Source organism: Strongylocentrotus purpuratus, unplaced genomic scaffold (genome assembly GCF_000002235.5).
Source record: "Strongylocentrotus purpuratus isolate Spur 01 unplaced genomic scaffold, Spur_5.0 spur5_scaffold_4, whole genome shotgun sequence".
NCBI classification, from domain to species: Eukaryota; Metazoa; Echinodermata; class Echinoidea; order Camarodonta; family Strongylocentrotidae; genus Strongylocentrotus; species Strongylocentrotus purpuratus.
Window position 1 is genome coordinate 24,433,809 of NW_022145610.1, and position 22,764 is coordinate 24,456,572.

Consider the following 22,764-nt stretch of genomic DNA (forward strand, 5'->3'; position numbering starts at 1 on the left):
CTCGGCACGCCTCGGGTAATAGCACAATTCTAACCTTCCCTTGAGCGTATAAAAACAACTATTTCTCTCAAAGCAGTCATTAATACTATACTATTTCTCACTAGAGGATTTGCCCATCTGCATCCACAAGAGCCCCCTTTTCCTGTGCTCCTCCCCCCCCCAGCTCCCAAAGTTTCCAAGCCCACCCGTAATATTAGATGAACTCAAGATTTTTATTGAGGCTCTTAAATGAATTATTACTTCAGGGACCCCCCCCCCCCCCCCCCACTTCAGTATGTTTTTTGTTGTCACATTGATGTTCATACTAAAATTTGAAAAAAAATAGTGCTTGAATAAGTTGTTTTGGTGGGATGATATAATTATACATAAAAGCTGTACACAATTTGTATTGTTTTTGTTGTTGTAAGGATTGGTCCCTATATATGTTATTATCTACGAATTTCTTTAAAATTAGTAACAAATTCAGAACTTTTATAAGTATTCTATGAACTTGCATGAATTTGGAATTTGATTCCTCATCATGACAAAAAAAGATATGTGATTGAAAAAAGTAAAGTACAACAGATACTTAAAGAATTAAAAAATGTTGAGATATGTTAATTCTGTTTAATCTTTTCAGTACTTATGTTTTTTTCTTCTAACAGTCATTATACGGGGAGCGGATAGGATAAGGGGAGACAATACCCACCTTTGCAGGTAGTGGGGGAGATAATTTTAAGACACATACAAATAGGAGTATGCTTGTGTGGCCATTCCATAGTATTATATACAAGAGGATGATTGTGTAAATAATTCATGTAAATATGTAAGTAGATGTATGTTTATATCTTCAATAAAATTGTTGATGAACAAGACAACCGGTGTTATGATTGGAAAGTGCATTATACACCCCCTCCCCCCAAAAAAAGAGAGAAAAGAAATAGCAAATTTATGTTCTTTGGGGAGATCGACAGCCTCATCTTAATTTTCTTTTCTGTTAACAAAATGAAAGCTGTGATATATAGTGAGAATAAAGATGATCATTTGAGAGATGTATACCGTAATTATATATGTAGATATTTATATCCCAAAAATATAGATGATGAATAGGAGTAAAGAACCCCCTCCCCTAAAAGAAAAAAAAATTAAGGCTAAAGTATATAGGTGAGAGAGAGAAAAAAAAGTGAATTGTAGGTGAAGCATGGAAAAAAAAGTGTGTGTGCAGAGAGAGAGAGAGAGAGAGAGAGAGAGAGAGAGGGGGGGGGGGGGGGTTACGAATGGTATGATCCCAGTGGATTGTCATTGATATATAAACGAATGATACTGCATGAAGTAGATATTAGATAGGAAAAGTATGGTTGGGATGAGGGGAACATTGCAGGCCTGTAATCTCCAAGCAGAGGCAAGGAGCTATACTGATGAGGGGATGCACTACGGCCTTAGACCGAATTTTCTATCTCTTTTGTTCGTTAAAGAGACGGAAAATTTGGTCTAGTACGGCCCCTGTCCCCTCCTCAATGCCCCCCCCCCCCCCCCTCCTCCCCCTCCCAACCCGGGCACACACCCTTATTAGGCCTATATTACGGGGTGCACATACTCTTTCACAAATTAAAAATCTAGGCTCTCGATCAAGATTTCACCTCCACACCTGCCAACCCACTTCTTGTTCCTGATTGGCTGAAATGCTGTTTTTCGCGCGAATGTGATACATACACATCATAACAATAGCCGTGTACTGTACTGCACTGTGAATGAATGAATCTGGTGCGGGGCAGATCCGAGTACCTATAGTACACGACACGTGCATTAGCACTGCACAACAACGTGTATTAGCACAGCACAACAACGTATAAAGTGCTATTGATTTTCATTGATTCTGTAATCTATAAAATGTCAGATGTGTGTTTATTTTGCCTGCATGTCTAACTCTAAGAACAGTTACAGATACAGCGAAGTAAAGGATAGTTGGAACTAGTAGGATAGCATATCCATGAGCAGGTAAGGCAGCTAAATAATTTCTAACTAGACCTAGAGTAAGCTAGTAAGATATTGACGATTTTATTATGCTTCTCTTTGACAGAAAAATCCGTCTGGTTGAACTGTTGAATGTGGTGAGATCGAGATCATGCAAGTTAAGACGGGCATTGCATTACGGCACGAGTAGTTTGATAACGTTGTGACTTGTGTTATGCAATATGGGCGTTCATTGTCCAGGTAGCGTTATTTTTTTATGCGGCACAGATTGGGGCTTTTTTTTAAAAGGGGTCTTGATTTACAGACTAATAGTGGTCGTGTGCGTACTAGTAGTAGAGGTCTGTTTTTAATAGTGTTACATGTAATCCACTACCGTATGGAAAAGCATTACATCAACAATTAAAATGCAATTGGAAATCTGAAGAGGAGGCAGCACGTCAATAAGGAGAACATCACAATAATTAGTCAATAAAACTTAATTAACTTAAACGAAGAGGAATGTTATCTAAACACATAGTTCGCGATGGATATTCAAACTTCTTCGCAGCGCTAATGCGCTAGCGAACATGCCTAGTCTCACGTACATGTACGTGCAGACACTATTCAGAAGGGAAAGCACGTACTTCCCATAGGCTCAACACGCACCATGCCCCAATCTGTGCCGCATAAAAAAATAACGCGTCCAGGTATGACGTCTGTGAGAGTGTGAGTAGTAGTCTAGCTACATAACGTGAACACATTTTAATCTTAAGCTGTTAATTTTAGTGTTATTGTTAGTAGACTTTCTAGACTAGAGATTTCGGCAGTAGTTCTGGAGTCTATCCAAAAATTGACCCGTAACTCCAGCGTGGAAATAATAACTAAAAGTACCCAAAATGAAGTAAATATTCATCAAATGTCCAAATAAACGTCATGATTTTAAAGTAGATTATGTTGTCACCTGCTGTGTCAATTTTCTTATCTTAGATAGGTCTAGTCTAATATGCACTTTCTCACGGGATTCACGGCAAACTGAAACGCAATATTATACCATTGCATACTACGTCCCGCGGTCGGGAGCGGGCGCGCGCGTGTGTGTTAAATTAGCGACTGTAATCGTTAGCGGTCGCTAACTGAACACGCGCTCGCCCGCACCCAACCGTCGGTACAGATTAGGCCATGTAAAATTGATTACATGTTGATCGTCCGGATTTTTTGAAAAAGAGGAGGAGGGTGTACCATGTTATTTGATATTTGATATTTTTCCCAAGATGGCTGCCGCGTGTACAAATAGTATATAATTGAATATGTACATCAACCAACGTTGCTGTAGTGAGTTTGATTTGCCCTAAAATATCAATTTTGGCTTTCTTCAACAGGTTTCTTTTTGTCTATTTTTAAATATTAAATGTTGCCTTTATTTTAAATATGTAATTTGTAAATATATTGTCATTTTTGTTTTGATTTTGTAATTGTTGTTTTAACATTTATGTAGATCTACATGAATGACATGATATTTAACATTTTCATTGGAAGCCTTGAAGGCGTACCTACAGGCTAGCTTTGGTCTATCCAAGTCTGCACTACAGGAAGCTGCCTCAAGCAGAGGACGCCAACTAAATGACATGCATACTACCATCACGTCATGATATTGAATGCCAAGTACCGGTATTAAATCCTCACTCCAACATTGAAAGTACCAAGGGTGATGACCCATGCATGTATAAATCGAAATCCAGCTATGCTGCATATACCCTACCAAAGGAGTGCCAGAATGGGAGTATATGCCAGAAACCACTACCAAGATTTGTTGACTGTATCAAATGTTAAGGGCAAAACCCAATGCTCTCTCTTTCCTGAAAAGAAAAACACTGAGAACACATATATATAGATCAAATTTCAACTCTATATTTATTTTTTGACAAAGAATTAAAACAAGCTGTACTCGATTTTTTTTTTTTTTTTTTTTTAAATTTAAAAAAAAAAAAAAAAAAAAAAAAAAATATATATATATATCAAATATCAAATATAAGGAGGCGGGCGGAAAAAAGGAAGCGGACGGGGACGATCAACATGACATCAATTTTACATGGCCTTATGGCAAAGTAATGGCAGGTTTGCTGCGACACTTCCCCAGCTGTTTCACGTAAAAAACTAGACCAAATTTTTCTGTCTCTTTCGTTCGTTAGCCTCTGATTTGGGTAGGGTCGGCTCTCTCTCTTTAGAGACAGAACAGCCCTATACGCTTTAGTGTTCACGCTTTGTGTATAGAAACGTTACACCAAACTTGGCAAAACTACCGGCCAAATTCCATATTTCACAGGATGCATATCCGGTGCATCTTGTTTTGACAATTAGGTCTAGGCTTAACTACTTCGGTTCCACTTACCAACTTGAATGAAATAATCTGTTTAATGGTCTCTTTTTAGGAAATTATGGGTCAAAATCGACATCCATGATAAAAATCTTGCAGCGGTGGTTTAAAACTCTCGCTGCGCATGACGTCATCTAAATCTCATCCCTTCTAGTCTACGCCGAAGGCAAAATGATTATGAAGGAAAAACTGCACGAGCTACAAACTCGTAGCTCGTGCACAGTTTTTCCTTCATATGAAAGTCATATGGAAGTTGAGCTTATGAGCTTTCCATACATATAAAACTTTCCCCCCAGAATCATATATTTTTTATTCGGCATTCATTTCAAAAGTGTATAGTTTTTTTTTTGGACGCAAGGTATGGAACAACCTCCTCCTCAATATTCGTAACGCCCCGACCGTTGATTCATTTAAATTACTTCTGAAGACATTTATGTTCATCCTATAGTCTGTAATTATATGCTAGTTTATGTCAAATATTGTTATTTCCTTACTACAATAAAAGATGGTAATTATTTAACTATTATAATTGTGTTCATAAGTTAGGCCTATATCATTTATATTATATCTGATTTTGTCATCATTGTATATGATATGTATTTCTGTTAATTCATGCATATTTAAATCTTTAGATTAACAATGTAATTTATTGTATAATTGATAGTTGTAAAGCGCATAGAGAATTTATTATTGTGCGCTATAAAAAAAAATATGGTCGGCTCAAAACTGAGAAATATTAGCCCAAAGAGGGAGTAAAAAAAAAAAAGTAAAAAAAAATTTTTTTTTTGAACCGAACCATGTTTCGGCACCTAAAGGGCAATACAACATCTTTTTATTTGTAGGCCTTATGGCTGTCTATAAGATGTACAATCTGGCCTATTTCCCAAATGATTAAAAGACTTATCTTGAGTTTTTCATTTTTGTAATGCAGCAGACAGAATACATGTAGAAATATAAAATACTTTTATGCCCTCTTTGACATTTTTCTACACGATTTCAAAAGGCATTAGGCCAAATAAAAATAAAAAACATGTTTAGCGTCCTGCTTTTTTGAAAAATAGGAAGGAGGAGGCCCTTTTTTTTTCTTTTTCTTTCTTTCAAAATGGCCGCTCAAAATGGCCACTCAGTATATTTTCCCTGACAGTCGGGCTATTTTTCAAGATGGCCCCCTACATTTTTTAAATTTTTTTTTTTTTTAAATATCAGAAAATAGATTCATTTTAGCAGTGTTTTTTTCATGTTTTTTTTCTTCTTCAAAAAAAAATAAAAATAGGGAGTCGGCCCCCGAAAAGGAAGCGGGCGGGGATGCTTAACATGTATATTTTTTTTCCCACTCTTCTGGGACTTTTCCAGCTACACGCATGGTGTCTGCACATACTACATGCAAGTGTCTGAAAAAGGGCTGTCGCGCATCAAGAAATCCCATTTGAGTGAAACAAATTTCCTGTCCTTTATCTATCAGCTTCCTTTTCTCCTGTTCATGGCAAGATTTTAGCACAAAAATATGGGCCTTTAATTAAGCTGATTTAGTTTACTTTAGATAATGTCACACAGAGACAAACTGGTTCAGGGCAATCCTTAGAAATCCTATGTACATGTACACTGTACATGTGAGTTAAAAGTTAGTACAATTGCACATCCATTTTTTGTCATCTGTCTGAATTGTTTTTCCTGACTGTTTAATTCACTAATACTAGGCCAAGGCAATGCTTGAATCTATATTTGCATGGATCAAGTTATCAGAGGCAAGTTTATAAGTTCATTTTATTTTTCTGCAACATTAAAGATGAAAATGATAAGAAATTTGGCAAAGTCTTGGTAAATTTACAAAAACTTTACACAAAAAGATGTATATGGGACTACTCAAACACGTGGCTTAAAAATCTGTCCCGATTTTTACGATGTTACATGACATATTTAGAATATGAAGGCATTTGAAGAGCCATACTTTTCAGGCAATATGTTTTATCTGATCTTCCACATTTGCATAATAACAATGATAACGCTCACAAATTATTTGTCCACCTCTTCCCAGAACTCAACCTTCTCTTTAAAGATAAAGACCGGTTATGGTCATGCGATTGCATTGTGAAAGAAACGTTGTGGAATCGATCAGAAAAGGTTGATCATCTAGCACATAAGTATTGGTGTACAGTGCTTGTTACTTTACTAAGACTGGGCCAAATTTGTTATGATTTGATGACTCCAAAATCTTGCAGTACATGTACATACCAATACTTACATGCTACTTTCATGCTACAGTGTACATCATCAGCCTTTTCTGATCCATTCCACACCTTTTCTTTCACAATTCAGTGGCATGACCAGAACTCAACTTTATCTTTAAAAGTAAACAAATTTACAAATAGATAGAAAGCCTATAATGTGAACAACTGTGACAAATCAAAATACAATCAATCATTACAAAATAGTTGGAATAGTCTTTAAGTCTAAAATATGTTGGCACCCAACGTACAATTTAAAAAAAATTAGTGTTCAATTTTGTACAATAATACTAAATGATACTAAATGATACATTAAAACAAAAATTGTTTAATTAGTTCAAAGTATCCAAGTACCATCACCTTTTTATGGATCTATAAAAGTGTAAATCTTACTAATAAAAATTATATGCTTCAGGTCAGTGCTATTCTCTATCACCTGGTTTTGCAGGTGTTTGTTCATGTATAAATCTTTCCGCTAATAAACAAGATATTAGACAAATTTTTACCAGGTCAGTGCTAAGCTGGCTGTATCACCTGGGGGCGTTTCACAAAACTTGTCAACAGTGACAAATGACAGTTTTTGTTATACCGGTAAGCTACTGAAATCCTTGCTTCTGATTGGTTATCAGCAGATTATTACACTGATTTTTGTCATTTGTCATTGAAAAAAGGCTTTGTGAAACGGGCCCCAGGTTTTGCAGTGATGAAGTCTATCCATTTGGGCTTTCTGATTCTCCAGAAGTTGAGCCTTCATCTTTTAGGACTTGTAAATGTAATGAGGATTAGGTAATCATACTTCACCATATTTTTCTCATATTGGTATGGATAGCTTTAGCAATGCTATATGGTGTAGTAGATGTATCAGTTTTATTCCTTTTTTATGAAACTATGATAATATATGAAACTTATATGTTGTAGTAAATTATAAATCATCATCTTCAATTATTATGCTACAAGTATTAACCAGGTCAATTCAAAGCAGCCTCTGTCACTTGGTTTTACAATGATGCAGTCTATCACTTCTGCAGTCTTATCTTTGAGAATACTAGGCTAAGGCCTTTTTTTTGGCATGAAAAAATATAATCATAGAGCAGAATTTAAAGTGTTTTACAAATCACGTACAGTACCGGTAGTTAAAAGTCTCCGAGAAAAAAAAGTTTAGAGAAGGCAGAATTTGTTTTAATATGACTATATATTTAAAGTTGTTTGTACTTTCATTCTATTTGCTCCAAAGATATCTCCGAAGATGCTTTGCAATAGAACACTTGACACTATGTATTGTAATTGTATGCTTGCCTCATCCTACAATTAATGTGCAATCTGCATACTGCCTGCATGTTCTAAAAAACCTTGTAATGTGATCCTATGTGTACATATCGGGTGGGGTACATGCAGGCTGTATTTAGAGAAGAATTGTCTGGAAATTTAAAGGGCTTTTGAATAGACCAGTTCACGGTTAGCACATGTCCCAAATGATCCTGAATATTCACAGATCTTCAAAACATGAAGAGGTCCCACTTTGTACATTTTAAAATAATCACTCCTACAGCGATGGAGGTGCTACATACATGTAAATAGCCTTTGTTTCCCCTTTTCGAAGAATACATGTACTTCCACCTGTGTATCATGGAGTGCACTGCTTGTACATAAATGAACTGATTACATAACTTTCATGAGCACGTATCCAGTATTTTGTCTCTGTGTATTTTCACAATTTGGTCTGCAATAACCTTTATCTGCTCATGCTCAGACTGCAACTGTGAACTGGCTTATTGCTCTATCCCTGTGGATTCAGGGGCAAATTTGCACAGTGAAGGCTGCCAACATGTTGACTGTATCTTGTGATAACACGTACATGTAGGTTGGGTTGAGGTCAATCTTCATTTGCCCTGAAGAGGTCAAACCTATCAATATCCAACACACATTGTACTATGGTTTCTTTGTTTTTTCTTCTCATTTACAGGTGTAAGTCAATTGCTGAAGAGGAGCATTTTTTCTTCTTCATGATGCAGCTACACAGACATTGTTAACCTGTTAACATCTATGACTGTACCATTGATGGGAATTAAAGAACTGACAACAAGACGGGGTAATCCAACAACAGAGGGCGCTTTGGCCCCGCCATGCTACGTCTGGGCTCCTGCTTTCGACAATTTCATTCCCTTCATCCATCAATAGCGCCACCTGGCTGCAGACGTCGGCCAGTTGCATGGACGATAGCAAGCATACAGCAAAGCAAGCCTCTGATCATTTGCAAGTCGAGTTACAAAGTACAAACACATAATCGTCTGCTCAAACAAACATCACCAAGCAAGTACTCTAGGCTAGACAACAGAATGAGGGATCTTGTGAATATCGCTTCCATGGGGAGCAGCTCGACCCTGGCAGCCAACGCTTCGCCGAAGAAACCGGAGAAAGCTGCGAATCGTGCAAGCTCGACTGGACAATCTGTTGTAGGTTCTACAGATGAAGTGTACCAGGTATGGCGATGTGGGCTATTCTTAACCTCTTCTGCACCATAATTTGTTTTAGTTTTCATACTTTAACAAGTAAAATTTTCACTGTTCCATTGGTAAAAAAAAAAAATGATCTCCTAAAATTTGCCCACTTTTTTATGGTTTGCTTTTTATCATTTCAATAGAGCATCAAAGATCTAGATATGAATAAAACGACACTTTTCTCTTATTGTATACATGTACAATTTTTGGTTGAGAGTCATCTGATACATTTATCAATCACAAGATACGTAAATAAAACAAAACAAATATTTAATGATTAGTTTGTTTGTTCAGCAAATAATGATTTGCAGAAATTTTTAAAGGGAACATATCACCTCAACGAAAAAAATACACGGTGGCGACGGGCGATTCGCCCCCTAAACCTCTGAAATCGCCACGGTAAAAATCAAGACGAGGGCGAAAAAAAATCAATATATCATGAAAAATCGCCCCCGCCATGAATTGATATTCCCTATGAATTAATAAACCAATTTATTGATGTGTCTGAGTGAAATCTCCGTTCCAACTACCAACTTCAAAACTAGAAACTTCCATCAACATTTTAAAAGTTTTGTGAGTTGCAGCGGATCGGCGGTCGTACCTACTGTAGCTAGATCTACAGCGGTATCCGCCTGCCTGCGCCTAAGCTCCCGGCGGCCGGACAGGCCACCGGCCCCGATGTAGTTTCGTGCACAGCATGAATGCATACGCAGTTCGCACACGTTCACAATACACAGAAACGTACTAGCTCAGCTCCAGCGCGCGCCCGCACGCTCCTTGTATGAAGCAAATAAGTATTTGCGAGTGACGAGAGCTCAACTGCTAGCGACCAAATTGGTACGTAATATGTTTATTTAGTCTTTTTTCTGGCCCTAATTTTTATCATGGACAATGCAATCCCATTAAAAAAAATGTTATTCCGTCTAAAATTGTGTTATTTATAAGTTAAAACCATTAAATGCGAGTATATTTTTACTGTTGTCCCACATACTGATATATTTGTAATAACGAAACGTGCAAAATCGATGCCGCATTTTTTCCTGTAAAATCGGTATAAAGCAAGTTTCGTACACAGAAATTGAATTTTGTTATAAAAAAACCGTAAATAAATATATAAAGGATGTTCCTACTCCTCAGAATCTTTCTTACAACTGTTTAATTAAATTAAATTATTTATATACGATCGATGCCAGGCCAATTGTCATGAGTGATGATGACATCAATTTCTGTCTACGAAATGAAACTAGCTTTGGCTTGGCCTTTAGAATTAGAGTCTATAAAAAAAAATAAGGCCATATGATTTTGCATGTTTCGGCATAACAAATAGACCCTACATCGGTATGTGGGACAACAGTAAAAATATTTACTCACATTTAATGGTTATAAATGGTCTAAATAACACAATTTAATTAAAGGGAGTTGGTCTACATTTTTTTTAATGGGATTGCATTGTCCATGATAATTAAATTTGGGACAGAAAAAAAGACTAAATAACATATTACCTACCAATTTGGTTGCTAGTAGTATGATGGCTAAGGAAAAACACAACTTATTGTTACAGCTTACAATATGGCTTTAAGGAAGTAGCCCCTTGGTTTTTTTTAGGCAATGGGGAAAAGTAGCCCCCATAAAAAAATTAATTCCTAGCCCGCGTGTCAGTGATAATATTTTCTTAGGATATGAAAAACGAACAGTTAAACAAAACACTCCTTTTGACAAGTTTTAGTTACATGTATATGTAAATCATAAAGCCACACGTTTAACACAAAGTGAATAAATCATGGGTATCTGAATGTCTGCAATACTCTACATGACATATGTACGCTACAATTGTATCTATATTTGCCTTTGTTTGGAATTTAATTAGGTAAAACCGCGTTTAAAAAAAATACAACCTTTAAAAAAAAAAAGCCCCCCTGAGCTCCAAAATAGCCACCGCAAAATAATTAAGGGGGGCTATTTTTTTAAGGGAAAATCTGAAAAGAGCCCTCGTAAAAAAAAAAGTAATTTTTTGGTTGTATCACCTATAAAACAATGTGTACAGTGTGTATATCATAAAAAAGGTATGAAATAACCCCCAACTGGCGAAAATCGAATGACATAATTAACAGTGTTTAGGAGTAAAGAGCATAATAGGGGGAGGGGATATTATTTCATGACTGTCCTACAATTAATCTTGGAGTTAATACTCTTGTGCATGAATTTACTTAAAAGTTTGTTGACTAGCCTAGTCTGCCATTTTTTAAAACAATTATTTTAAGTATAATGTCTGTATTAAATTGGGTTTAACAGAAGTCTTATTAAAAACCACTATTTTGAACATATATTACCTGTTTATATAGACCCCACCCCACCCGCACGTTGCAAATATACCTTGTGATTGACCCCACCCCCTTCTTAGAAATGAATTCAGCCTTTTCCTTGAAATCACAAAAGAAAGATTCAATATCATTCCCTAAATAGGCTAAATTGTCCAAGAACTTTGATTGCCTGAACCAGGTTAATGACTTTCAACAGGAACTCAAGATTTCCTGCCTTTGACAATTTATGATATACACAAACAAACCCCAAGGTGCGTACATGTATGTATGCTCAGTGTAAATCTAGAACTTGAACCTTACTGTTTTGCATACACAAGGTGTACTTCTCCTTCAGTATCATATTTCTTCGGATAGTAATAACACACTCTAAAATGTGCCCTCTATTTCAGGAGGCCATTCGGAAACTGAACACGTTGCAATCCAATGCCAAGACGCTTGACGAGATTCGTAAGAATCGTGACATGGGCGCGTACAAGAACATCCCGGATGTCATCGACGGCGCGACCAGGGTTGGAATATCGGTGAGCTCAAACATTGTATGTGTTGTATTCTACGAGAGGATTTTTATTAAAGCCCCACTGCACTACTTACAGCTACTTGCGCCCTCTACATGTATATAGCAAACAATGCCTAATCGGTGACCATTGGTCCCTCACGATCCTCCTTCTTTTATGTTAATTGAGAGCTGATTTGATGAGATAACCACCTGTCAGTGACCTTGCAGGGTGGTCTAATCCCTCTTGTAAACTAGTACAGTTGGGCTTTAATACACATATTACCCAGACTCGACACTAACAAACAATCAGGGCCCCATTTCACAGAACTTGTCATCACTCATCAGTGACAAACGACAGTATTTGTTATGAGCTAGTGAAATCCATGGCTTCTGATTGGTTATCTGCAAATTTGTCACTGATTTTTGCATTCGTCAATGAAAAAGGCTTGGTGAAACGGGTCCCTGGACATATGGAAACCCAAAATGTGAAATCTCAAAAGTCTGGACATACTGTACATGCATACAGACTGTAAAACGGTTTAATCCGGACCCTCTAAAGAAAAAGTTGGTAAGGAGCCCTGCATTACTTTCTAACAGCCTATATAGCCTTCACCTTGTCTTCCATATTAACTACACGTTGATCAAATACAAACATACGAAAAATAAGCCTAACAAAAGAAAATGAGTTATTCATAAGCTTTGATTTAGAAGGAAAATAATAGATGTCTTATAGCCTGTTTGTATCCCCCATCCCCCCTATTCATGCCTGTCATATTCAAAGTCCATTGGAGAATGTATTATTTTTAATTTTTTTAATGTAATACTCCAGACCATTTTGTGGTCTCACCATTCTTATTGCCTATTACTCTGATGAGGTGATCATGTTGTAAGTGAGTGATAATGTTAGGCGTACAACATAAATGATAGGTCATTTGATGTCAAGCACACGTAGAGAGTTAGTTTACAATCAATGGATTTTTATCTTCTGTTGACATAATGAATTATCAATTCATACTTGTAAGCCTCCTTGAATGCACATACATGTACTTTATAAGTGTGTATAGTCTGATTGGAAGTACATGTAGATGCATGTATGGGGTCAATTACGCTGAAGGTCATGTACAAGGTCATCGTTGTGGCCTGAGAGTGCCAATGTAAAAGCATAAGACCAGACTATAATGGTAGAAATCTAATTTGTATGATACATCTGTTCATATGGACATATGGACTGCCAGCAACAACAAAAAATAATGAGGGAGATTTTATTGATACCTTTTATATAGTGTACATTGGCTTTATCCAATTTGAATTTTATGAATGTCAACATTAAATGTATACTGCATTTATTTGTTGCAACACAGGTATTAAAGAAATATGAAGTATTAACCCCTTTTGAGTTTTCAATATTTAGAATTATGCTTGGCTAGGTCAAGAAAACATGACTACACAGAAAACAAGAGCAGGTCTAAGAAATTTTGTTATTTGGATTTTGGTGTCCTGTACATTGCCAAGTATTATGGTATAAATGGTGCACTGAAATTTATGATGTGGTTGGTCTCATATTACTTGCCCAAATTTACATTTAGTGTCTTCCACTTTACGAACCTGTGTGTTAGTATGCTTCGAAATTTGCAAATTGAACCGTTTAAAAAAAAACACTTTTGACATATATTTGTTTGTATGTTTGTTCATAGCTGGAGAGGCTTGATGAGCTGTCGTGTATACATGTAGCTGGGACTAAGGGCAAAGGCTCGGTCTGTGCCTTCACTGAAAGTATACTTCGAGCAAGCGGCTTCAAGACTGGATTTTATAGGTAAGCTTCTTTCTTTACATGTATGTAAAATCAAACCTGTATTTACTTTAACTTGCAGTCACTCTATATAGGTCAACTGTCTACAGTAGTCACTACATGTATTGTCATTGTGGGAACAAGCAATTTTCGAACAAAATAAATTTACACTTTGATTACAATTTTAGTTTTTATGTGATTTTTTTGAGGGAAGAAGACGAAGTTTGTAGCTCACACTTTCTGTACATGATTTTCTGTTTGCTCATTTGTCAATGTCACATTGTGATGGTAAACATCAGGTTCATAGGTATGGCACGGCTCCAATCTGTTTACTGTCTGTCTGTTGAACTTCACACTAGATGAATAGAATACCGGTACGTGCAAAATGGCCTACATTCAAAGTACATGTAGGTCAAGCTGCACAAGGTCATGTTTATTTATTCTCTCCATTCAGTGTATGTATGCATCCCCAGGCAAGACATGTAGGTACTGCAAACTGTGGGTCACATTTTTTTCTTCGTCATGTCTGAGGGTTTTCTTTTTTCTCTCTCTTATTCTTCACAATTATTATACAGTGAAACATACCTTGTCCACTATCTATATAGAAAGACCACCTGTCTATGAAAACCTTTTTTTTTCCTTCTGGGTTTCTCATTAAGACTGTATCGTCAACAGCATCTTTGAGCGAAATGCCGGCTAATCTTACCGCCTCGCTCAGTACAACAAAAAGAGAAAGATTGAATATCCTATCCAAAAGGCAGAATGAAGGAATTCGGAGAAGGGAAGAAATAGGAAAAGTAGGGTGAATATTACTTGCACTAATGCTGAAAACGTTTTGACCAACCGGTACTTATTTATCTATAACCAAAACCATTTCAAATATGCGAAAATTAGTTCCTATTCATGCTTTTGAATAGTATAGGATTCACTGTATGGCGTTATGCTATATAACACAAATTATAGTGATACAAAACCTTTCATACAAGTCACTTACACACAGCTGTTGTTAGTGATATATTTATATAGTAATCTGGTGAGTGCCCAAAATGGGTGTATTTGTTTAATCATCAAACAGCTCTCCACATCTGGTTGAAGTTCGAGAGCGAATCCGGATAAATGGGCAGCCCCTCCCCAAAGAAGACTTTGCCAAGAATTTCTTCACAGTTTACAATCGGCTAGAGGCAACCAAGGAAGATTACGATGGGAAAATGCCTGCTTATTTCAGGTTCCTGACACTGCTGGCATTCCATACTTTCCTAGAGGAGAAGGTATTTATAAATATATTAATTTTCCCCTCAGAATTAAATGTAGCAGAGATGCCAACCAGTACGATTAAATTGTATTTAGTATAATAAGAGTGAAATACGATCTTAAAATCTTAAAATACGATTTTTCATCTTGAAAAAAATAAAAAAATAAAAAAATAAACATATATATTTTAAACCCATAAAAACAGTGGAATCGCATAGAAACATGTACATACAGAAGCTTGGATAATGTGAAAGCAAAAATGTTTGGATGCAAGAAATGAATGCGACAAAGTTAGTAAACCGCAGCACTGAATCTTTGCAATTTCTTGAGAGTCTGGTTTTGTGATATAAGAGGGATGGTTTTGATACTATAAAATACATGATAAAGTGTAACACGGGCTGAGATGATGTAATTACTACCAAGGATGTTTAAAAACTAGATTTTCTCTTATTTCAGGTTGATGTCGCTATAATGGAAGTAGGCATTGGAGGAGAGTATGACTGCACAAACATCATCAGGTAAAATACATGTAGCAGTTTTGTGTGAGGAAGAGTTGTTGATTTATACTGCTTGTTTTGTTATGATTTTGGTTATTGTTGTTTCATTCCTTTTCAGTTTTATACAGGTATTCAAAAATGATCTTGATATCATAACATGTAGTAGAGGGATTGTTTAGACCAGCCAAATGTAAATAGACGTACATTGCTAAAGATAGCATATTCTTGAAAAGTGCTTACACTAGTGTGCACATATGGGACTACATTTGTTATTGACTTGTTTCATTTAATAATAATAATAATAATAATAATAGTGGCTACTGGTATAGCGGAAAGGTCCACCTTTCGGTGCTCATGGCGCTTAGAGATAAATACATGTAACAAACATAAAGAAAAAAAGAAATTCGAAATTCTACTAGACATAGTAAATTAGAATATTGCAATCATTTCTGGCTAATCATCCATTTCTCATTTTTGTTATGAAATTGGGTGAACAGGTCTTTATTTGTTATTTATAGTCACATTCATTGTGATTTTGAGTGACTATTTAATCATCACCCGTACTTGAGCTTTTGTTTTAGCCATAAATTTAACACTCCAAGGAACATATGTGATTAAGATGTTTATTTCCTTTCTCTTTTCAGGAAACCAGTCGTAGTTGGGATAACATCACTGGGTATCGATCACATTGGTGTACTAGGCAACACCATTGATAAGATAGCTTGGCATAAAGCTGGGATTATAAAGGTAACATATAAAAGTAACATAACAACAAGCAGGACTTGAATAAAAAAAAAAGATATTAACACCATAAAAATGTTTATTTCAGGAACAAAAACAATGGTATTTCCATAGATCAGTGTGTTTTTACAAGTCAATGTATAAAGACTAAAAATGGAATTACTCTGAATTTTGTACATTATGTAAGTTGCACCTTTCATACAAGAAAAAACATTTTGAAAGTTTCATCAATTTTAGCAAATGAAGAAAATGAAGAAAATGAAAGATCATGTTCTGCTTGTGATGAGATATTTGTTGTTTTAAAAAATATAATGTTCACAACAAAAAAGTTAACTTTAAGGTTTTTCTGGGGTAGTCCCTATGTTTATTGTAAAAAAAATACTTGCAATTATTGTTAGGTACATACTGTGTAGCTGCTTCCATGTTCAGATTGCTTTTATACCAGTAGTTTGAAATCATATTGAAATTTGAAGTATGAGACTTAAATTGATTTTTGTTTTGTTTTGTTTGAACTAGTCAGTACCATATGGCATATTGTAAATATGTCTGTAGATCCATTGATTTGGTTATATTTGCTTGTAAAACATTGATGACTGTCATTGATTTAGAGTGATATCATAGCAGAACCGAGAATTGAGGAGCGTGATGATTAAATCTCTAAGTTTCTATTTAAATTCTTGTTTACCTGTCTTCACAGTCTGGTCGACCAGCATTCACTGTTCCCCAGCCTGAGAACTCTATCCAAGTCATCAAGGAAAGGGCCAGAGAAAAAGAGGTAAAGAGAATCATCTTCCATTTTGTCTTAGCTCAGCTTCTAAAGGGATTGAGCCACCCCCTCTCCTCCCCCGTTTTTGTTTCAGTGGATGAAGTTAAACCAGGGGGGTGTTTCACAAAGCCTTTTTTCAATGACAACGGCTAAATTTCTATGACAATGTGCTTTCAGCCAATCAGATGCCATGATTTCAGTAGCTTATAACAGTAGCTTGTAACGTGTTATTGATATCAAGATTTATGAAACAGGGTCCAGGTTTTCACCTTTGTTGAATGCGAGCTCTTTTACCTGAGTCAAGAAAGGAAAAGTAGCCTGGGGTAAATATTAGCTGCAATAATCCTTATATTCTTTCAACATACTCCCCTTGGGTTTAGTTATTAAGAATCTTTTTTCCTTTTTTGTTGTTGTGAGCTATGAGAAAAATAAATATATGTCAGAGCATTATAAACACATGTTGACATTTCAGTCTGTTTACAGTCAGCAAGATCTACTTAAGCTTAAACTTAATCTTGATATTCAGATACTGGTAGCATACTTTCATTGTTATGTTTGCGCCTTGTCAACATATTGGATCCTTGGTTTTTGGTATTTAATTACTTATCAACTGTTCTTTCCTTATTGAGAATATTAAATTGAACTCTGTGTCTATGCATTTGAACCATGCAGGCTTCTCTTCAAGTGGTCCCAAGCCTGATGTCATATGGTTTCCATGGTGATGATGTTAGTCTAGGACTCGCTGGAATGCATCAGTACATGAACGCAACACTGGCCCTGCAGCTGGCCAAGACTTGGGTGACAGAGGAACGGCCAGGGAAAATTGATTTTGAAGGTGAGGGTTAATACAGCAAGTTTGGTGTAGATTTTGACAAATGGTGGAAACCTTTTAGTACTTTGCATTTGTTTATGTAAGATTATATGTTGTTATCAGGGAAGACTATTCTTTTAAGATGTGTCAAAATTCATGTGGCCTTTTACTTGGAATTCTTTCTAGTTCTTTTCTCTCTTCTGTAATTCTCATCATCATTCTCATTGTTATCTCATTATTCCCCTTTTCTCTATCTCTCTTGCTGAATTGGTCATGAAATGTGTTCTATAAGGCGTAATTGTTGTTGTTGTGTTTGTTGATGATGATGTCAGATTGGTGTTACTTCTGTTTGTTGTGACAAGGATATTAAAATTCTTTCTCCATGCGCTTCCATATGACTCAATATTATTACCCCTGTTTCAGCTACATCGATTGTAGCACTCGGTGGATTTAAGGAATAATTCTACTAAGAACCCCCTTCCTACATGTACATCTAGGTTGAGTGGCACAAATGTAGATTAATATCTTAACAAAGGAAGTTAGTGCCGGGCCGGGATTTGAACCCCGTATCTTGTAATCTACAGTTCGGTGACTTATCCACCAAATCACAACACCTCTCAAACTCTAGTTGTAATTTCATCTAACTCTGTCTCTCTCTCTCTCTCTCTCTCTCTCTCTCTCTCTTTCTCCATCTTATATCAGATGATGATGATGAGCCATCTTCTAAGCACCCCAGGATTGCTGACACGTTGCCTGTCACAGATGAAGTGTTGAATACAGGAGATGTGACCGAGGCTCAGCCATTCACTGTACCCAAGCAGTTTATTAAAGGTAGAAACTATGCCAGTGAGGCAATCCTAACCCTTTCTTAGAGATCATATGCCAGCTAGAGGCAGCGCTACCCTAAACCTATCTCTTTGTATGACAGAGTGGCGATCGTTGTGTAATTCAGTTATATATCTTGGATTTGAGACCATAAACCTAAAGTTGTTCACACTTTTGTCAGTATTCCAAAAATAAAACTGAAAATTTCATATCAATATCCTTATCATTTTTCTGATTCTTTGTAAGATACACAAAGCTGTACAGAAATTGTAATCAGAAATTATATAACAGCTACTAGCCAGTAATGACACATAGAATTCTGATATTATTAATGCATATCCCTTCTATTCTTTAAGAACATGAGCTCATAACTTCAGTTTATCATGAATTGAGCAGTTATTTGTTTAATACTAATGGCATTTGTGCTTTATGACATGCATATATGCTATGTAAGATGCAAAGACAGTTTCAAATGGATTAATAGCAACTTCAGCAAACAAACCGATAGACTGGTGATTTCAAAAGCCTGCTGAAAATGCATCCCAACACCAAAAATTTAGTCCAACTTTTCATCCCCCTCTTATCCCAGGTCTGACATCATGCTACTGGCCTGGTCGTAACCAGATAATCCGCCGCAAGAATATCACGTACTACCTCGACGGCGCCCATACGCCTCGTAGCATCAAGGCATGCTGTAAGTGGTTCAACCGAAGGGCAGAGATGGATGCGAGGGATTTGGAAGGACCGGTAGCCAAGGTCCTCATCTTTAATACTACAGGAGAGAGGGACGAGTACAGCCTACTGCCTAAACTTGTGGTGAGTGTAGACCGTTTTCTGTTACAGATGACATGTGAAATTTGGAGATAATTTTACTAAACATTACATTCCCAGCAGAAGGGCGGGAATGGGGTGCATTGACATTAGCTTTAATTGTAGAAGAAAAACAATTTCTAAATTCTTACTGTTCTTTGACTACATTGCATTTCTGTGCAGTGCATATCAGTTCATATATTTTACAAATTGTTAAAGATAAAGTTGAGTTCTGTTTATGCGATTGCATTGTGAAAGAAAAGGTGTGGAATGAATCAGAAAAAGTTGATCATGTAGCATGTAAGTATTGGTGTATACTACAAGGTTCTGGAGTCATTGAAATCATAATTAATTTGGCCCAGTCTTGGTAAAGTAACAAGCACTGTACACAGAAAGATGTATATGGGACTACCGGTACACAAATGGTGTCTGGGCTACTTAACTTGATTTCCTTATCTTGTTATGCTCATTACTCAGCCAGTATACATTTTCTACCAAAATTGTTTGGCAAATGACATTTATTTGTAATCTTGAACATTCAGTGTAAGTTCGTTGGATTCTGTGAGAATTCATTTTCTTTTTTTACCAGAACTCAAGATTATCTTTAATATTGATGCTGTTTTACTTCAGCATTATAACTGACAGGTTTGAATACTTACAAAAAAAGTAGTGTTTGGCCCTTTGTGCCAGGTACACAGTGCAATATGATCTTAACATTAATGACTTTGTGAATATATGTTTTTGAGAATAAATTGAAATATAGATGAAAGTTCAATCTCGTCATGCAAAATTTCTGTGTCATGATTTAGTAAGCTTTACTGATTAACTTTTACAAATGGTTTTTGTGGTCTTTCAGGAGTCTGGTTTCCATGGAGTCGTCTTCTGTCCAAACATCATCAGTCTCTACAGCCACGAAGCATCAGCAGGTAGGAATATCATTTGTTTCATTTTAAAACAAATGTACCGTATTTGCCGGCAACAAGGCCTCACCCCCAACTTTGACATTTCGTAGAGGGGAAGAAGAAAAAAAATGGACCAAACAAAATAATCATATTTTTCTTGTAGAACACTATTTTTTCTACAAACTGATACCAAATTCATCAATATTCTTATCATAAGTTAGTTGAAATTCATTCTCACTACAAAACAAAAAAAGATCTGATAATTGATTGATATGACATTGTGCATTTCTGATTTTCAGACACTACCAATCATACCACCACTACCGAGAAACAGATGAAAAGGTGCGAAAAGAACCTCGAAGCTTTCCAGCACCTTCTCAAACAACTTCAGAGGGATGTTTACTCTTCCGAACTCCCAACTGCTGCCCATGGAGATTACAGTCGCATTGAAGTTGCACAGGCATCAGGCTCCCTCCATCAACAAACAGTACAGTACACCCCTACCAATGTAGTGGATCAGCCCTCTAGCACTTGTAACCAATCAGGTGATAGAACATTGACTAGAAATCTGGATGGAACTGGTTCAGACCAGTTTGTGGATGCCAAGCTAGTGAAATTGTCTTCCATGACAGATGCTCTACAGTGGGCTGCATGTTGTAAAGACTCCAACCTGAGCTCCCCGAGTTTACACGACCCCACCCCTTCAAACCATGCAACATCGGCCAATCACATTCAAGTGTTGATAACGGGAAGCCTCCATTTGGTAGGAGGGGTCATAGGTATACTGGATCCTGAACTAGCATCTAGGCCAGACCCTGAATAATTAATTCAAAAGAGTGACATCATTTCTTCCTGAACATTCATTTGGAAATTATATTCAACTTTTGTCCAAAGATGGACTATATTATGTATGTTGAAATGGTTTATATATGTGGTGCTATAATGTACACTCTTATGAACTTTCTTCCACTAACCTAGGTGATCAAATATTTCATCTATTCAGAGCGGGAAAGGCATTAGCTCAGTATTAAAGCATATAAGTTTATACCCCTCCTGCTCCAAACAGACAATTTGTTTCTTGAGGTATGTGTACTCTTAAAGGATATTAAACTTGGCATTACTTTTCAGTTTGAATAATGGTGATTTTTCCATAAATGACATTATTTTATAATTCAATCACGGGTGATTATTAATCTCAATTTGTAGCAAACGAGATGAAGGTTTATGTTTATATTATATGCATAACATTCTTCATTTGTCTTCAGGCTGTATTTATATTGTGACTATTTTCATCTTTACCTCGATTTTGAAAAGGCATAATGACTAAGTGAATGTTTAGTGAAGGGTTTTTGAAACTGAGAAATCCAAGCCGTTCCACTTGTGTCCTTTGATAAGGTAATAATTCTCAAATTACGAAATTCCCCATAAAAGTATGTTGTATAAGCTAGTACTTCATTGTAATGAATTTTGTGCATTAAATTTTATTTCATTTTATTTCCTTCATCTGGACTGCGATATCGCAGGCATGTGTTTTTGATCCCTATCACAATTATATCTAAAATGATTTTGGATGTGACAAATTGATCACTAACAGGTGAATGGAATATTAATTGTTCTAACTTTTTCTGCTGCGTATTTGGGGTTGCAAATTAATGATGACTTTGCTTAGAAAACGTGTGTTTTGTTTGTCATTTTTCTCTGATCATGCTCGGGGTTTGTTTTATTGTGTTACGAAGTGCCTTAATTCGTACTTTGTGTTGTTGATTACAATGATTACAAAGCAGTCCTTGCCTCTCATTCTGAACCCCATTTGTTTTTGGGGATTGCGCGATGAATGAAGACATTGCGCTGCGTGTGGGATGCGTATGATTGAAGAATAACAAATATATAAAAACAGATATCATCTAGATTCTAGACTACCCCGACAGGGGAAATGAACTTTTTGGGTTGAGGAAGTAAGAGAATTTGAAACTGAGACTTATATTATTCCATGCTCGTATAACTACTATGAATTGAATGATATACTATTTGATTGAATTAAGTAGCATGCAATGACAGTGTACATGTGTATACTTTCATAATAAATGTAGCCCATATTTGGGCCAGAGTATAAATTCATTTGTGTGCAGTATATTTACTTTGCAAGGTGCATCATGTACAGTGGTGGAAAGGACTTGGTTTTGTGGTTGATATGAGAATTTCAGGGTGTAAAAAGGAAACGTTTTTTTGATCAGAAATGCAGTTCTGATTCTGATGCAAGTCGGGCATGTAATCATAGCTGGACAAGAGAAATGTCGATTTTGACCTGTGCAAGGCATCATGGGGCAAGATGACCTGGGACCCGTTTCACAAAGCCTTTTTTCAATGACAAATCTGCTGATAATCAATCAGAAGCAAGGATTTCAGTAGCTTATAACAAAAACTGTCATTTGTCACTGATGACAAGTTTTGTGAAACACCCCCCCCCCCCTGGTTTCCTGCAGGGTTCTAGACATGTTGGTGGCTGGTTGATGCAAACTTTAATAA

General features: G+C 36.3%; 1 protein-coding gene across 2 annotated transcripts; it reads left to right on the forward strand.

Annotated features, from left to right (window-relative positions):
- Window positions 1-1,834: 1,834 nt before the first annotated feature.
- LOC592205 (folylpolyglutamate synthase, mitochondrial) lies at window positions 1,835-22,356 on the forward strand. 2 transcript variants are annotated; one of them, XM_791742.5, is made up of 13 exons: window positions 1,835-1,977; window positions 8,495-9,011; window positions 11,740-11,871; window positions 13,541-13,659; window positions 14,711-14,903; window positions 15,343-15,404; window positions 16,028-16,130; window positions 16,822-16,899; window positions 17,563-17,725; window positions 18,404-18,532; window positions 19,116-19,342; window positions 20,193-20,262; window positions 20,538-22,356. In XM_791742.5, the coding sequence occupies exons 2-13, from the start codon at window positions 8,655-8,657 to the stop codon at window positions 21,059-21,061; spliced, it is 2,157 nt and encodes a 718-aa protein (XP_796835.3). In that variant the 5' UTR covers window positions 1,835-1,977; window positions 8,495-8,654; the 3' UTR covers window positions 21,062-22,356. The 2 variants fall into 2 exon arrangements, with proteins under 2 accessions (XP_796835.3, XP_011676566.1); XM_011678264.2 differs by having other exon boundaries at window positions 8,544-9,011.
- The last annotated feature ends 408 nt before the right edge of the window (window positions 22,357-22,764 follow it).

Coding starts and splice junctions, on each gene's coding strand:
- LOC592205 (XM_791742.5), top strand. CDS start 8,655: ATGCTACGTCTGGGCTCCTGCTTTCGACAATTTCATTCCCTTCATCCA. Junction 13,660..14,710: donor TTCAAGACTGGATTTTATAG/GTAAGCTTCTTT, acceptor ATCATCAAACAG/CTCTCCACATCTGGTTGAAG. Junction 16,900..17,562: donor AAAGGGCCAGAGAAAAAGAG/GTAAAGAGAATC, acceptor TGAACCATGCAG/GCTTCTCTTCAAGTGGTCCC.